The sequence below is a fragment of the Hyla sarda genome, chromosome 6, assembly GCF_029499605.1.
Source record: "Hyla sarda isolate aHylSar1 chromosome 6, aHylSar1.hap1, whole genome shotgun sequence".
NCBI classification, from domain to species: domain Eukaryota; kingdom Metazoa; phylum Chordata; class Amphibia; order Anura; family Hylidae; genus Hyla; species Hyla sarda.
In genome coordinates, this window is record NC_079194.1 from 65158016 (window position 1) to 65176708 (window position 18693).

At 47.1% G+C, this 18693-nt stretch overlaps 1 protein-coding gene across 3 annotated transcripts in view; it reads left to right on the forward strand.

Moving 5' to 3' along the window:
* The window catches only part of RANGAP1 (Ran GTPase activating protein 1), a 70667-nt gene that overhangs the window by 17719 nt on the left and 34255 nt on the right, over positions 1–18693 (forward strand). For all 3 annotated transcript variants that reach the window (XM_056524001.1, XM_056524003.1, XM_056524002.1), the window contains exons 9-10: positions 2002–2101; positions 15480–15564. In XM_056524001.1, coding sequence (XP_056379976.1) covers positions 2002–2101; positions 15480–15564 — 185 coding nt within the window. The remainder of the gene's footprint in view (positions 1–2001; positions 2102–15479; positions 15565–18693) is intronic.

Below are 18693 nucleotides of genomic sequence, written 5' to 3' on the forward strand. Positions count from 1 at the left end.
GTGTTCCAGGATGCTCCTTTTCAGGGTGTTCCGTTCCTTTTTCGGCTGTTATTACTTTCCCTCTCCTCCTTCGGGGTCCATGTACTCCTGAGATGGAGGGCATTCCGGTCATCTGGATTACACCAGTCGAGCTGATTTCGCCTTCCGGGTGCTCGCGGTGGGCCCCTGGGACAGGGGTTTTGGGTCTCCAGATGTTCAGATCATCGATCTTATGCACCAGGCCTCACTTGAGCTGGTTTCTGTCTTTCTTTTTTCCAGTGGTTTTCTGGTTTTCACATTTTGTGCTCGCCTTCTGCTCAGGCGTATGCTGCAATTCCTAGCGCCTTTCCGCCATGTTCTCTTGAATCGGTCGACCCTGGATGCTGTTCTCTTGTTGTGCCCTTTTTCAAATTTTTTTTTTTTCAAATTCAAGAAAGTTTATTAATAAACCAGATGAGTACAAAGCAGATGTGAGTAGGTTATACAACAAACAACGGCCTAGTGGGCCAAAATAGCAGTCAACACAATTGCAGCAGAAGGTCTGACTAATCAGAACAAGAAGAACAACACATCATAAAACTGCATGAAAAGCAAAAACGTAAGGTCATCAAAGAATCATCTATTCGCCAGGGTAGGTGGGTATGAAGGAGAGGGAGGGAGCGGGGTGAGGGAAGGGAACAATCAGGCAGAGGGAATAACCCCAAGGCGTACAATTGAAAAAAGGAACTGATAAAGAAAATAGGGAAAGGAAAGTGTGCTGATCAGGTCAGGATAGGAGAGTAGGTGGCATGGAAGACCAGACAAGGACAAGAAAAGAGTAACAACAAAAGGACACAGCATGAGACAAACAAACAGAAACCCCTTTTTTTCCATTTTTGTTTCCCAGCCAGGCTAGTCCCCTCTCTGGTTCTGTGTTCCTTGGGGTGGATTTCCTACATCCTTCTAGGATGGTTCTGGTCCATCTGGCTTCCTAGTTGACTTTTTCTTGTCTCTCTATATGGACCGTAAGTTTAGTCTCTGCAAAGGCCGGTCCCTTCCTCTTGGCGTCCTAGTCCATCTCCATGGACGGGGGATCTTCTGAGAGTTCAGTTTCTGGGCCACGGTTGTCTCTGGCCTGGGATCTCGTCCGCAGACCTTACAGACGATGACTTTACCTTTCTCTAGTGGTTGTTATTCCCACCCTAAGGGACTGCTTTGGTACATCCCATCAGTATAGGTGTCTTCCCCCCCCCCCCCCCCAATGAAGAGCGACCCAAGAAAAGGAGATTTTTTGTACTCATCGTAAAATCTTTCTCGTAGTTTTCGTTGGGGGACACCACACCCACCCATAACTTCATTTTTTTTGGTCCGGATGATCATTTCTGGTTCTTTTTTCCGTGATTCTATTCCGGGGTCCTTCGGACATGTTCTTTGTTGGCTTCTCCTACTTCTTTGTGACAAAACTGATTACCTCACTTCCAGTGGGCGAGTATATCCTGCCATGGAGGAGCAGACTTTTTTTTTCTTAGTGTCAGCGGCTCCTAGTGGCAACTTGCAAGAGCATATAACCGTCAGTAAGGTGTCCCCCAATGAAGGCTACAGGAAAGAGATTTTATGGCTAGTACAAAAAATATCCTCCTTATTTTTTCTCACACAGTTTGATAAATCTGGGCCAATATGTCAGAGCGGCTGAGTGACAATGTCTTGCACCAACCCCAGCACCTGGTCTCAGTTAACTTCACATCCTGATGCTGTGGCCCAGTTGGCACTCTGACCTTCTGGGCTCCACCATCAGGATGTGGAGTGTGGCAGAGAACAAGAGCAGCGATACTGGAGGCTAGGAAGGGTTTGAGATAGATTTAGTATTTTTTGTTTAAGCAGGCAGGCTGACCATGCTTTTAGAAACGGACTACCCCATTTAATAAATTAATGGAAAAAAAAATATATCTATATGTGTGTGTATGTGATAGACTACATCCATGATATTACTAGTTTGGCTTCTAAATTACTAATTACACTTTTTCTTTTTTTTTTTTTTTATAGGAAATTAACCTTTCCTTCTGTGAAATAAAAAGAGATGCAGCTATTAGTTTGGCAGAATCAATAGAAGATAAGTCTGAACTCGAGAAATTGGATTTAAATGGTAAGATTTTGTTACTTAAAATTTAAGAGAATTTAATTTTTCACTACTGCTTGTGAATAACAATATCTAAAAAGTTAATGTCCACCTTTTTATCACTCTACTTGTAGTACTATATTTTTTATGCACTCTTCAAATAGACACACCTACATGTCCTGCTTTAACCCCTTAAGGACCAGGCGTTTTTCGTTTTTTGCACTTACATTTTTTCCTCCTTACCTTTAAAAAATCATAACTCTTTCAATTTTGCACCTAAAAATCTGTATTATGGCGTATTTTTTGCACCACCAATTCTACTTTGTAATGACATCAGTCATTGTACCCAAAAATCTATGGCGAAACGGGAAAAAATAAATCATTGTGCGACAAAATTGAAGAAAAAAGCCATTTTGTAATTTTGGGGGCTTCCGTTTCTACGTAGTAAATTTTTAGTTAAAAATTACACCTCTTCTTTATTCTCTAGGTCCATACGGTTAAAATGATACCCTACTTCTATAGGTTTGATTTTGTATTACTACTGAAAAAAAAATCATAAATACATGCAGGAAAATGTATACGCTTAAAATTGTCATTTTCTGAGCCCTATAACTTTTTTATGTTTCCATGTTCAGGGGGCTATGAGGGCTAATTTTTTGCGCCGTGATCTGAAGTTTTTGTCGGTACCATTTTTGCATTGATTGGACTTTTTGATCGCTTTTTATTCATCTTTTCATGATATAAAAAGTGACCAAAAATACGCTATTTTGGACTTCAAATTTTTTTGCGCGTACGCCATTGAACGTGCGATTTAAAAAGCGGTATGTTTTTATAATTCGGACATTTCCGCACGCGGCGATACCACATATTTTTATTATTTACAGTTTTTTTTTATTTTTTTATTCTTGGAAATGCCATGTGATCCAAACTTTTATTAGGGGAAGGGATCATTGAAAGGGTTAATTATTATTATTTTTTTTTTTTTTACACTTTTCTTATGCCATATTATAGCCCCCGGGGGGGGGGGCTATATAATTGCATGTACTGATCTTTACCACTAATTGATGCATCGCCATAGGAATGCATCACTCAGTGTTTTCGGCGATTGAGTGCTCAAGCCCGGATCTCGGGCTTGAAGCATTCATTCGGCGATCGGACTGCAGGAAGGAAGGTAAGAGACTTTCCTCCTGAAGTACAGCTGTTCGGAATGCCGTGGCGATCCCGAACAGCTCCCTGAGCTAGCCGGCACATTTTACTTTCACTTTTAGCCGCGCGGCTCAGCTTTGAGCTTCACTATGACGCCGGGCCCGCCGTGATATGATGCGTGGTTACCGTGTAACCCCACGTTATTTCACGGGAGCGGGACTAGGGGCGTAAGTTTATGCCCTTGGTCTTTAACAGGTTAATAAGTAACATTCTGGCTACCTGCAGCTGCCACCAAAGAAAGTATCAGAGCTTACTGCATACTTACACAGAGGTTCACAGATAGTGTGCAAGAATCGCTGCCTTCGGGCACCAGCAGGTTAAAAAAGGAGATTTTTTTTAGACTTACCGTAAAATCTCTCTCGAAGGATCCATTGGGGGACACAGACTCTGGGTATATGCTGCTGTCTCTAGGAGGTATGACACTATGGTAACCAAAAAGTCGGCTCATCACAGCAGGATATACCCGCCTCCAGGCCACTGAGCAATTCAGTTTTAGTCCCAGAGCAATAGGAGGAGACCGACAGGTCAAAGGAAAAAACCATGAACTGTCCGAGAACCAGAGGAAAAATGACTGAACACTCCCTTGGACAGATAACCGAATAGGAACCCCAGGAAAGGGCGGGAGCTGTGTCCCCCAATGGATCCTTCGAGAAAGAGATTTTACGGTAAGTCTAAAAAAATCTCCTTTTCTGCTCCATTGGGGGACACAGACTCTGGGATGTACCAAAGCCGTCCCTTGGGTGGGCAGAGAAAAAGTCAGGCGCTGCAAAAGTATGAACCTGGTAGAATCTCGAAAAAGTGTGCAAAGATGATCAGGTGGCCGCTTTACAGATCTGAGAGGCCGAGGCCTTGTTTCAGAGAGCCCAGGATGCTCCCTCAGAGCGTGTGGAATGAGCCAAAACCCTGAAGGGTGGGATCTTCCCCTTGCAGCGGTAAGCTTCCGAAATAGCACATCGGATCCACCGAGAAATGGTGGCCTTATAAGCAGGCTGTCCCTTCCGTAAGGACGAAAAAAGAATCGCACTGATGAAAGGGAGAGGTGACTGAAAGAAAAGTCCGAACAGCTCGTACCACATCCAATTTGTGGAGCAGGCGCTCCCTGGGATGAGAAGGAGCGGGACAAAAGGACGGAAGGATGATGTCCTCTTTGAGATGAAAAGCCGAAACGACCTTAGGCAAGAAAGACTGATCTGGCCGGAAAACAACCTTGTCCAGATGAATTATCAGGAAAGAAGAATGGCAGGAGAGAGCTGCCAGTTCAGATACTCTCGAAGGGGAACCTCCCTAAGAGGCTCAAAAGGTGCATCCTGGAGAGTGCCTAGAACTAAGTTAAAGTCCCAAGGGGGAGAAGGGGACCGATAAGGAGGGACAGCATGTGCCACGCCCTAAAGAAAGGTGCGAGTTGGAAGACATGCGAGTTGGAAGCCAGAGGATGCTTAAATGGGCACTGTCATGAAAATTTGTACTACAACATATCTCTAATATACTTTTATAAAAAAAAAAAAATGCTTTTAAAACATTTTAAAAGCAATTTGAAATTCGGCCACTAGGGGTCACCCTCCTAGTGGCCGACTGCAGTGCGGAGTGACGTCACTGCAAAATTCCGACTGATTCCGGCAGGGCATCAGTCGTAATTTTGAGCAGGCGCAGGAACATCCAGGGCTGCGTATTGGCTCCCCGCTCTCGCCTGCTGCAAGGTACGGGGGGGAGCTTTGGGGTGGGCAGGAAGAGGCTCCCCCGCACCCGTCCCTCCTGCATCGTCTCCCGGCTCACTCCTTCCTCCATGAGGCTCCTGTCCTGGGCGGCGGCAGCCAGCAGAGCCCCGGGCAGGGGCTGGGCCTGGTGCAGGGAGAAGCTCAGCCGCCTGAGGGGAGTCCGGGGCTCCAGGGACCACAGGGCCCCTCCAGCTCCACTCCGGTGTAGCTGCCGCCTTCCATGGCCGGGCTCCGGCTCAGCTCCCTGCCGCTGTCTGCCCGGTACAGAGCCACGGAGGTTGCCTTCCAATACAGGGTGCCTCCAGTTGTTTTACCACTACAACTCCCAGCATGCCCTGACAGCCAATAGATGTCAGGGCATGCTGGGAGTTGTAGTGGTGAAACAGCTGGAGGCACATTGTTAGGAGAACTAAGGGCGAAAGTTGGCCCCCAGCAGGCATCAGTGACGTGGTGCCTGCTGGGGAAGTCTGCCTGGTAGTGAGCACACTACCAGGCAGACTAAATGCCATTTTTAAAATAGTAAAACAATTAAATAAAGGCAGGGAGGGTGTTAGGGATAGAAGGGCAATAGGCAGGGACAGAAAAAAACAAAAAACATGATGGTGGGAGCTACCCTTTAAAGAGAATTGAAAGGGCCGAAACCTGACCGTTAAAGGGGTATTCCAGGGAAAAACTTTTTTTATATATCAACTGGCTCCAGAAAGTTAAACAGATTTGTAAATTACTCCTATTAAAAAATCTTAATCCTTTCAATAATTATCAGCTGCTGAAGTTGAGGAGTTTTCTGTCTGGCAACAGTGCTCTCTGCTGACATCTCTGCTTGTCTCGGGAACTGCACAGAGTAGAAGAGGTTTGCTATGGGGATTTGCTTCTAAACTGGGCGGTTCCCGAGACACGTGTCATCAGAGAGAACTCAGACAGAAAAGAACAAATCAACTTCAGAAGCTCATAAGAACTGAAAGGATTAAGATTTTTTAATAGAAGTATCTTATAAATCTGTTTAACTCTCTGGAGCCAGTTGTTATATAAAAAAATAAGTTTTTCCCTGGATAACCCCTGAGAGCTGAGAGCCAGCCCTTGTTCCAACCCCGACTGCAAAAAGGAGAGGAGACGGGGAACGGAAAAGGTAACTGGAGAAAAGGCCTGAGCTTCGCACCAATGAAAGTAAGCCCGCCAGGTACGGTGATAAATTTTTGCAGAGGAGGACTTGCGAGCCCTGAGCATGGTGCGAATTACCTGGGGAGAGAAGCCGCGGGCCCTTAGAACCGCAGTCTCAACCACCACGCTGTCAAATGCAGCGACTGTAAATTGGGCTGGCAAAGGGGACCCTGTGACAGTAGGTCTGGAGGAAGAGGAAGGCGGAGCGGAACGTCGCCCAGAAGCCAGACTACGTCGGCGTACCATGCCCTTCGAGGCCAGTCTGGAGCTACCAGAATGGCGGGGACTCCTTCCGCCTTGAGCTTCCTCAGAACCCTGAGAAGGAGGGGAGAGGAGGGAACAGGTAGGGCAGGACAAAGCCCGACCACGGAATTACTAGGGCATCCGCGGCTAGAGCCAGGGGGTCCCTGGACTTTGACACAAACGTCGGAATTTTCCGGTTGTGTCGAGTCCCGATTAGATCCACGTCTGGGGTCCCCCAGAGGTTGCAGATTTGTGCGAACACCTCCGGAAGAAGGGACCACTCTCCGGGTCGGCAGAGGACCGACTGAGGAAATCCGCTTCCCAGTTGAGCACTCCCGGAATGTGAATCGCCGAAATGGCTGGAACTACTTGTTCCGCCCAGAGGAGGATCTTTGTCACCTCGGACATGGCTGCTGAGCTGCGAGTGCCACCCTGCTGATTGATGTATGCCACAGCCGTGGTGTTGTCTGACTGGACACCGACAGGGTGGCCCTGAAGCAGGGACTCCCAATGCTTCAGACAAAGATAAATCGCCCTCAGTTTCAGGATGTTTATGGAAAGAAGGGCTACCCGGGGAGGCCAAAGGCCTTGAACCATCTGATCCTTCGTGACCACCTGCCAGTGGAGGGGAAGGAACGAACGCCCTTGAGGGGAAGGAACGAACGCCCTTGAAGGTGGGAGCGAAGCCACCAACGCAGAGACCGACGGGTCCGGAGAGGGAGTGTCATCTTGCGATCGAGAGAAAGAGGAGACCCGTCCCATCGTGCAAGTATTGCCAGCTGAAGGGGACGGTAATGAAACTGAGCAAAGGGTACGGCCTCCATGGCTGCCACCATCCGACCCAGGACTTCCATGCAAGCACAGATGGTGACCGGGGATGGTGTCCGTAGGAAGCGGACTTCCAACAAGAGGGCCAGACGTTTGTCCGGCGGGAGGCGAATCCGAGCCGAAGCCAAGTCGAACTGAAGCCCCAAGAAGATCAGAGACTGGGTGGGGGAGAGAACTGACTTGTCTTGGTTGACCATCCACCCGAAGCGACATAAGGTCTGAAGAGTGAGGCTCACATTCTCCAGAGCCTGGGCTCTGGTGGAGGCCTTGATGAGGAGGTCATCCAAGTAGGGTATCACTGAAATCCCTCTCGACCGTAACAGAGCTACCACAGGTGCCAGAATCTTGGTAAAGACTCATGGCACTGTGGCCAGACTGAAGGGGAGAGCCACAAATTGATGATAACCTTCCGGAACCGTAAAGCGGAGGTACCGCTGGTGTCCGGGAAAAATTGGAACGTGGAGGTAGGCATCCTTGATGTCCACCGAGGAAAGAAACTCCCCTTGATCCATACATGCCACCACCGAACGGAGAGATTCCATTCGGAAATGGCGGATAAGAAGATGTCGGTTGAGACGTTTGAGATCCAGGATTGGCCGCACAGAACCGTTTTTCTTGGGAACCACGAAAAGATTGGAATAGAAACCCCGAAAGCGTTCCCTTGAAGGAACTGGGATAATGACACCCTGGACGAGAAGGGACTGAAGAGCCTCCCGAAATTCCCTCGCAAGTGAGGGAGATCGGGGGGGCACGGGACTGGAAAAAAACGATCCCTCGGAAAGGAGGCAAATTCTATCCGTTGGATACCACATCCCTGACCCAGGAGTCCTGAATGTGCGTGGTCCAAACGTCTCAAAAGAGCAAGAGGCGACCTCCCACCAAAGAAAAAGCTACGAGTGGGGGCGTCCCTTCATGCAGAATTGGGTTTACGGTTGCCTAATTTGGCTGCAAAACGGTTGGAACGGTTGGTGTCAGACTTCCAAGAGGGACGCGCCTTGAAAAAGTGGGTCGTCTTGTCACGTGGAGGCGCCAGGCCGGACCCTTTTAGAGGGGCCAGACGTCCGAAAGGAAGAAGACTTTCTGCGGAAAGAAGTGCTAGACTTGTTTTGAGGTAATAAAGAGCTCTTGCCATCTGTCGCCTCAGAGATAATCTCATCCAGGCACTTGCCGAAAAGTCTGGAAACTGAATCTCAGTGAGAGACTTCTTAGAAGCATCATCAGTGCTCCATGTTTTAAGCCAAATGGAACGACGGAGGGCCACCAGATTACCGGTGGCAAAGGCAGCGCAGCGAGCTGAGTGCAAGGAAACAGAACACAGAAAGTCTCCAGCTTTGGAACATTGGAGAGCCAAAGCAGACAATTCTTCCGGGGAAGATCCCGAAAGAATGCCCTGACTGAGTTGGGAGTGCCAAACCGAAAGGGCCTTAGACACCCAGGTGGAGGCGAAGGCAGGAAGCAGGGAGGAACCCGCTGCTTCAAAGGCATACTTCGCTAAAGACTCAACCATTTTGTCTGCCGGATCCTTGAAGGCAGCCGCATCCGCCAGCGGTAAAGTGGTAGCTTTAGAGAGGCGGGAAACCGGAGGATCAACCGATGGAGAGGAAGTAACTTTGGAGGCAACGGCATTGGCGAAAGGTTATCGCGTTTGAACCTTCTTCAGTCCCTGGAACTTCTTTTAACCATCAAACGATGAAGCTTTATTGAAGATTCATGTAATACAAACACAGTATGGAAACATGGGTAAAAACAAAGGATCCGCAGATCCAACAATAATCAAACATTCCAGGTTTACATAGTCAGATAGTAATATAAAATCCACGGAGCGGATTACCCGCATCAAATACAAAGAACATGAAAGGACTCGTGGTATTCAGGTGAGTGGTTACATCATTTAAACAAAACATACATACTCCCCCCAACCCCCCCCCCCCCCGGCAGACCCCGGCAAGCTTCAATAAAGCGTAAAGGTATGGGACATGTTGGGACAGTATGAGGAGGCTAACCATGGTTCCCACAGAGTATTAAAGCCCTCTACCCGATCTTCCCGTATGGCCGACAACTTTTCATTGAGCATGATAGCATTAATTCTGTCTATCACTATAGAGAAGTGTAAATCTGCTTTCTGCCACTGCGTCGCAATATGGATGCGGGACGCCATAAGGACATGTTGGGAGAACTTGAATGTGCGAAATACCATTTGGGAGGGTTTATGGCTCAACAGGCAAAAAGCAGGGGTGCATGGGATCCGAGCCTCTAATATGGAGGAGAGCATGTCCAGAACCTGCGACCAGAATGATTGCACCACTGGACAGGTCCACCATGTATGGTGCATTGTACCCCTGGACTGACAGCCCCTAAAACACAAAGGTGAGATTAAAGAATAGATGGCATGTAGGAGTGTAGGGACTTTATACGTGCGGTGAAGTATTTTCAACGATGTCTCCATCAGGGATACCTGCCAACTGCCCCTAGTTATAGCCGTACAGCACTCTCTCCACTGCGACATCGTTGGAGACATATTGGTATCCCTCTCCCAATCCAACATAAATTTCAACTTCGACTCTGCCGGGGGAGAATTAAGGTGGGCATACAGGAGGGAAAGTAAACCCGTCGCAGCAGGAGTGTACAACATATGTCTCTCAAATGAAGTAGGAGTGACGGGTGTGCGATGTGGGATACAAGAGTTATAGTAGGAGAGAATCTGGCGGGCCCTAAAAAACTCTGACATGGGCAACTTGTAGTGTTGGCGCAAAGATTCCAGAGTATGCAATGATTGGCCCCTCAGGAAATGGTGCATACAGAATAAGCCCTTCCCATGCCACCACCAAAAGGAGAGGGGAGTACAGCCAGGAAGAAAGGAAGAGTTAGAAAGAAATGGAAGCAAAGGAGACGGAGTAGACTGCAGGAGATATTTAAAACGGACCTGACGCCAGAGAGACCCTGGAACTTCTTTTCAGGGTGCTTCCAGGCAGATTCTAGAATGGCATCAAATTCAGCGTGAGAGCTGAACACTTAGGGTGCCGGTCTGGCACGATGAAAGGATACTTCTGGAGCTGTGTCCGAAGTTCCTGGCTCCTCTAGGTTAAAGGTGTCTCTTATGGCCATAACCAATGAGTTCACTGTGTCCACTGAGTCTGAATGGTCCTCTGAATCGGATGCCGAATTGGAAACCTCGTCCGCCAGATCTCCAGGAGAGTGTGAACTAGTGGAAGCGGCCCTGGAAGAGGGAGACTCCGACCAGGAGAACCAGAGCGGTGACCACGGGAACGTCCTTTGGAAGAGTGACGCGTGTGGCCTGAGGAAGCAGTTGGGCGAGACCTGTGAGAGGAACGCCTGTGTCTACCAGGAGACTCCGGGGAGGAGTCAGAGGAGACACCCCTATTACGCTTATGCGAAGCGTAGGGAGAAGGGGAATGGGACCTTCTAGAGTGCCAGTGAAGGGTAGACCTCTCCAAGGCAGTCACCACGGAACGGGAGACCTGTGCCAAGTCGGATACAGACTGGGAGAGGGAAGAAACCCAGGCTGGAAGGGCGGCCGAACCCACCGGGTCTGAAGAAGCACCTGGGTTAGAAATAGCTGGGGGGTCTGGGGGAGCAGTGGAGCAGGCAGAACAAGTGGGTTCAGCAGAGCAAATTTTACAAGCGTAATGGGAAACTAACATTCCCGATATCTGCTTAGAGGGAGGAACAGTTCTGGGCATGGATATAGCAAAAAAATGAACAGTCTCACCCAAGTCTGTGTCCCAAGGCAGCTGCTGTGAGGAGAACTCTGCACCGTGGCTGTGAGAAGAGAGAAAAGACGCCAGCCAATAGGAGGAGGAGGCCGTGTTAGAGGCAAGGGCGCTTCGATTGGCCACTGCACGGCCCCATCGCGCGCACGGAGCTGATTGGAGGCTATTTCGCGCTGCTGAGGCGCTTATGCGGCCCGCTGGGTGGAGCTAACGTCTGCCGGGCCACCAGAGAAAACACAGCGGAACTTAGAAATGGCGCCCGCTCTGAACCCCGAGCGCACACGCCGCCTGTAGCGAGGACCTATGCGCTCGGGGAACAGAGCGGGCGAAGTACCGTCGGCGGCCGCCGAAAATGAAAGTACAAAGGCGCACACACCCGCAGGGCTTGTATAGTAACACACACGTTTCCAATAAAGTGCCCGTACTGAAAAACACTGCCCCATAGCTCCACTGCTCCCCATATAATAAAAAACACTCCCCCTGCAGGGAAAAGTATCCCCCCGCCAGCCCCAGGTTCTGTAGGATAGGTCAAAGAAAAAAAGAGAGGGTCTCCAGCTGTTGCAAGACCAAGGGAGAGAAAAATACTCACCTATGCTGAAGAACTTACCTAAAGAAGTCTTCAGAATGTAGTCTTCAGTCAGCATTTTCACCTGCAGTAAGCCAAGCTCATAGCTAGGCGAACAGGGAGGTAGGGGGACCCGGTACAACCCCAAGCGCTGACCGTTGGCGAGAGGGGGTTAACAGTACATCCAAGATGCCTGCCACCTCTCGCAGTGGGGAAACAGTGAATGTTAGGTTCCGGAGTCCCCACCTGAAAACAGAAATAAAAAGGAATAAAGCACATTCCCTAAACATAAAAAATATGAGACCTGGTCTGGAGAACACCAGACCAGTGTCCACCTCCTTAAGACACTAAGCAAAAACTGAATTGCTCAGTGGCCTGGAGGCGGGTATATCCTGCTGGGAGGAGCTGACTTTTTGGTTACCATAGTGTCAGCCTCCTAGAGACAGCAGCATATACCCAGAGTCTGTTTCCCCCAATGGAGCCGATAGAGAAAGATAAATTCAGATGCACAGGGGTATTCCAGGCAAAACCTTTTTTTTATTTATCAACTGGCTCTGGAAAGTTAAACAGATTTGTAAATTACTTCTGTTAAAAAATCTTAATCCTTCCAATAGTTATTAGCTTCTGAAGTTTTCTGTCTAACTGCTCAATGACGATGTCACGTCCCGGGAGCTGTGCATGTTGGGAGAATATCCCCATAGGAACTGCACAGCTCCCGGGACGTGAGTCATCAGAGAGCAGTTAGACAGAAAACAACTCAACTTCAGAAGCTAATAACTATTGGAAGGATTAAGATTTTTTAATAGAAGTCATTTACAAATCTGTTTAACTTTCCAGAGCCAGTTGATATATATAAAAAAATTTGGCCTGGAATACCCCTTTAATGTGTAAAAAGGAGATGATCCACCGACAATAATGAGAATGAACGGCCCCTTAAGGACCAAGGACGTACCGGTACGTCCTTGGTCCTGCTCTCCTGATATAACGCGGGGTTACACAGTAACCCCGCGTCATATCACGGCGGGCCCGGCGCCATAGTGAAGCCGGGATCCGCCTCTAATAGCGCGCAGCGCCGATCGTGGCGCAGCGCGCTATTAACCCTTTAGCCGCGCGCTCAGAGCTGAGCCGCGCGGCTAAAAGCGAAAGTGAAAGTTGCCGGCTAGCTCAGTCGGGCTGTTCGGGATAGCCGCGGCTAATGGCGGCATCCCGAACAGCTTACAGCACAGCGGGAGGGCCCCTACCTGCCTCCTCGCTGTCCGATCGCCGAATGACTGCTCAGTGCCTGAGATCCAGGCATGAGCAGTCATGTGGCAGAATCATTGATAACTGGTTTCTTATGAGAAACCAGTGATCAATGATGATCAGTGTGTGCAGTGTTATAGGTCCCTATGGGACCTATAACACTGCAAAAAAAAAAAGTGAATAAAGATCATTTAACTCCTCCCCTATTAAAAGTTTGAATCACCCCCCTTTTTCAATGAAAAAAAAAAGTGTAAATAAAAATAAACATATATGGTATCACCGCGTGCGGAAATGTCCGAATTATAAAAATATATCCTTAATTAAACTGCTCGGTCAATGGCGTGCGTGCAAAAAAATTCCAAAGTCCAAAATAGTGCATTTTTGGTCACTTTTTATATAATTTAAAAATGAATAAAAAGCGATCAATAAGTCCTATCAATGCAAAAATGGTACCGTTAAAAACTTCAGATCACTGCGCAAAAAAATAGCCCTCATACCGCCCCATACACGGAAAAATAAAAAAGTTATAGGGGTCAGAAGATGACAATTTTAAACGTATTAATTTTCCTGCATGTAGTTATGATTTTTTTCCAGAAGTCCGACAAAATCAAACCTATATAAGTAGGGCATCATTTTAACCGTATGGACCTACAGAATAGAGAAGGTGTCTTTTTTTACCGAAAAATGTACTACGTAGAAACGGAAGCCCCCAAAAGTTACAAAACTGTGTTTTGTTTTTTTCCAATTTTGTCGCACAATGATTTTTTTTCCGTTTCACCGTAGATTTTTGGGCAAAATGACTGACGTCATTACAAAGTAGAATTGGTGGCGCAAAAAATAAGCCATCATATGGATTTTTAGGTGCAAAATTGAGTTATGATCTTTTAAAGGCAAGGAGCAAAAAACGAAAATGCAAAAAACGGAAAAAACCCCGGTCCTTAAGGGGTTAAACAATTGTAAAATACACATGAGAAACACTTATTACTTGTTCACACTTCATGCCCTGGAAGCACATTGTAGCTGAAGTGACTGATTAGTCAGTTGGATGTAAACACAGTTTTATTCTAATTTGGGTTCTCCCCTGATTTTCTTCAAACTCATATCTTCCAAATAGAAGTGTTTACTGTCAGATAAGCAGTTACCAAGTACTCCTAGTTGTGCTTATCTCCAGTTGAAAGAGGATTGGACTGGTTAAATCTAATGTTTTCAATCCTTTTTATCCCCAAATAGCTGAAATTTTTCAGATTTGCTGAAACTTATCTGATTTGTCTGGCAACTAATATGACTTTTATATAATTTTTTAGAGTGGAAAAAAGCCTTAAATGGACACTGTCACATCTTGGTAAAACAATAGTTTTTCTAATATACTTTTTTTTTTATAAAATGTTCACATTTTATTAAAGTAAACTGCCTTTGAAAATTCCACCATTAGGGGTCCCCATATCTCCCTGGGACACTGGTCCCACAGCTTCATGAGCGTGTCCAAGGGTCATGGACACGAGATGGCTCATTGATAAGGCTTCAGCAACACTGCTGTATCACAGTTTTACCAAACATGTGCCTCCAGCTGTTCCAAAACTAGAACTCCAAGCATGCCTGGACAGTCAAAGGATGTCTGGGCATGCTGGGAGTTGTAGTTTTGCAAAAGCTGTAGGCACACAGCTGAAGGCAACACTGCTGTAAAAAGTTATCCAAACACTGTACCTCCAACTATTCCAAAACTACAAGTCCTAGCATAGCATGACTGCCTAAGGATAACAAGCATTATTGACATAGGAAGATGTAAGTTATACACTCACCATATTGTCTTTGGTGGTAGAGTACAGGCAATCTCCAATCGTGTATGTGCGTACAGCATAAATCCAGAGAGGAAAGGGTTACAGAGAAGGGCTGCCGGGCTCCCGAGAGCAGTGAGTCAGCAGAGTAATGGAGGGGGAGGAGTCATCACAGTACAGGCAAGAGAAGGACATCCCCCCCCCCCCTCCCTTTGACAAGATGTAAAAGACATTGAGCAGCTGTAATATATGCTTTTTATTTTATTTATTTAATTTTTTTGTGAAATATGGGCGATAGACATAAAATTAAATGCACATGATCAGGATGAGGTGCTGAGTAAGGCTGGGTTCACATCACGTTTTCTCCCATACGGGAGCGCATACGGCAAGGGAGAGCTAAAACCTTGCGCTCCCATATGCCTTTCTATGCGCTCCCGTATGTAATTCATTTCAATGAGTCGGCCGGAGTGAAACGTTCGGTCGGCTCATTTTTGCACCGTATGTGCTTTTACAAACGGACCTAAAACCGTGGTTGACCACAGTTTTAGGTCCGGGGAAAAGGCGCATACAGCGCAAAAATGAGCCGACCGAACGTTTTACTCCGGCCGGCTCTTGAAATGAATTACATACGAGAGTGCATATGAAGGCATACGGAAGCGCGAGGTTTTAGCTCCCCCCCCCCTGCCGTATATACCGTATGGGTGAAAACGTGATGTGAACCAGCCCTTACTTAATAACCATTTTTTTTTTTTTTTTTTTTTGTGGGATATGACAGGTACACTTTAAAAAAGATAAGCAAAGTATATACAAACTTACTCAACTTTTAATTCTAATTTAAAGTAAATGTTTCAATTAAATACATTTTTTTAATCCGAATTGCACATTTGTTTTGTATATTGTCACCATAGTAATGCTTTCAACTTGATATGCTTGTTTTTGCAGGAAATAACCTGGGTGAAGAAGGTTGTGACCATGTTCAGGAAATTTTGGATGGCTTTAACATGAGTTCTGTACTGGCCTCCCTGAGGTATGAAACATCCTGTATGGAAATTGTAGGCTGAGGTGGAGATTTTACACCTTTTTAGGTGATTTTAAAGGGATTATCCAGGAATAGGAAGACATCTAATTTCTTCCAAAAACACGACACCTGTCTTCAGCTTATAACATGGCTCCAGTTATTTTAAAGGAACAGGTCAGCAATAGCACATACCACACACCAACCTGAGGACAGTTGAGGTGCTGTTTTTGTTAGAAATCAGCTCTACTTTTCTAATCCTAGATAACCCCTTTTGCTATAATCACTTAAAGGGGATGTGTCATCAGAAAATGACATATTGTTTAAATCAGGTTTTCATCTTAACTCCTTAAGGACCCAGCCATTTTACACCTTAGGACCCGGCCATTTTTTGAACATCTGACCACTGTCACTTTAACCTGTTGGGGACGAAGGGCGTATGCATACGCCCTTGCGTCCTGGTACTTAAGGACGAAGGGCGTATCCATACACCCGTGGGAATTTCGGTCCCCGCCGCGCAGGGACCGGGCCGGGGTGACTGCTGATATCTATCAGCAGGCACCCCGTGCAAATGCCCAGGGAGGTCATTAGACCCCCCCATGTCGGCGATCGGCGCAAATCGCAAGTGAATTCACACTTGCGATTTGCGCCGTTTCCTGGTCATTACGGGTCTATGGTGACCCGGAATAGAAGGGGGATCGCGGGTGTCTAAGACACCCACGATCCCCCTAAAGCGATAGGAGTGAGGTGGCAGGGATGCCACCCCTCCTATCTCTATTGGTGGTCTAGACGCGACCACCAATAGCAGATCAGGGGCGGAGGGGTTTACTTTCGTTTTCCCCGTCCTGCCCTCCCACAATAGGCGGGGCAGAACGGGGAAAACGAAGAGGACCGGGCGCCGACGTCCACTTACCCCTCCGGAGGCAGCGGAGAAACTGGAATCGGCAGGCGGCGACTGAGATCTGCGGTGGCGTGCGGCAGAAGAGGACGGCTCCCGGATGCGACGGAAGCCGGTGAGTAGTTGCATAGCAACATCTAGAGGGCTAAAGTCTGAGACCACTATAGTGGTCTCTAGACTGTAGCCCTCCAGATGTTGCAAAACTACAACTCCCAGCATGCCCAGACAGCTGTTTGCTGTGTGGGCATGCTGGAATTTGTAGTTTTGCAACAGCTGGAGGTCTACAGTTTAGAGACCACTGCACAGTGATCTCTATACTGCCCTCTAGATCTTGCAAAACTACAACTCCTAGCATGCCCACACAGCTGTATGCTGTCTGGGCATGCTGGGAGTTGTAGTTTTGCAACATCTGGAGGTCCACAGTTTGGAGATCACTGTTCAGTGGTCTCTAAATTGTAGCACTCCAAATGTTGCAAAACTACAAATTCCAGCATGCCCACACAGAAAACAGCTGTCTCGGCATGCTGGGAGTTGTAGTTGCGTACCTCTAGCTGTTGCATAACTACATCTCCCAGCATGCCCTTCTGTGATCAGTCATGCTGGGAATTGTAGTTTTGCAACAGCTGGAGGCACTCTGGTTGGAAAATACTGAGTTAGGTAACAGAACCTAACTCAGTATTTTCCAACCAGTGTGCCTCCAGCTGTTTCAAAACTACAACTCCCAGCATGTACTGACAGACCGTGCATGCTGGGAGTTGTAGTTTTGAAACAGCTGGAGGTTTGCCCCCCCCCCATGTGAACGTACAGGGTACATTCACACGGGCGGGTTTACAGCAAGTTTCCTGCTTCAAGTATGAGCTGCGGCAAATTTTCGCTGCAGCTCAAACTCCTAGCGGGACCCTCACCGTAACACGCCAGTGCGAATGTACCCTAAAAACACTACACTAACACCTAATAAAGAGCCCCTTACACTGCCCCCCCCCCCAATAAAAATGAAAAACGTATTGTACGGCAGTGTTTCCAAAACGGAGCCTCCAGCTGTTGCAAAACAACAACTCACAGCATTTCCGGACAGCCACTGACTGTCCAGGCATGCTGGGAGTTTAGCAACAGCTGGAGGCACCCTGTTTGGGAATCACTGGCGTAGAATACCCCTATGCAATCCCTAATTTAGTCCTCAAATGCGCATGGAGCGCTCTCACTTCGGAGCCCTGTCATATTTCAAGGAAACAGTTTAGTGCCAAATATGGGGTATCTCCGTACTCGGGAGAAATTGCACTACAAATTTTGGGGGGCTTTTTCTCCTTTTACCCCTTATGAAAAGGAAAAGTTGGGGTTTACACCAGCTTGTTAGTGTAAAAAAAAAACATTTTTACACTAACATGCTGGTGTTGCCCTTTGCTTTTTATTTTCATAAGAGGTAAAAGGAAAAAAAGACCCCCAAAATTTGTAACGCAATTTCTCCTGAGTATAGAAATACCCCATATGTGGGCGTAAAATGCTCTGCGGACGCACAACAAGGCTCAGGAGTGAGAGCGCACTATGTACATTTGAGGCCGAAATTGATAATTTGCACAGGGGTGGCTGATTTTACAGCGGTTCTGACATAAACCCCAAAAAATAAATACCCACATGTGACCCCATTTTGGAAACTACACCCCTCACGTAATGTAATAAGGGGTACAGTGAGCATTTACGCCCCAGAAGTGTCTGACAGATTTTTGGAACAGTGATCCGTGAAAATGAAAAATGTAATTTTTTTGTTTGCACAGCCCACTGTTCCAAAGATCTGTCAAACGCCAGTGGGGTGTAAATGCTCACTGCACCCCTCATTACATTCCGTGAGGGGTGTAGTTTCCAAAATGGGGTCACATGTGGGGGGTCCACTGTTCTGGCACCACGGGGGGCTTTGTAAATGCACATGGCCCCCGACTACCATTGCAAACAAATTATCTCTCTAAAAGCTCAATGGCGCTCCTTCTCTTCTGAGCATTGTAGTTCGCTCGCAGTGCACTTGACATCCACACATGGGGTATATCCATACTCAGAAGAAATGGGGTTACAAATTTTGGGGGGCATTTTCTCCTATTACCCTTTGTAAAAAAAAAAAAGTAAAATTTGGGGAAAAACCAGCATTTTAGTGGAAATTTTTTTTCTTTTCATTTACACAAACTTTAACTTTAACAAAAAGTTTTCAAACACCTGTGGGGTGTTAAGGCTCACCGTACTCCTTGAGGGGTGTC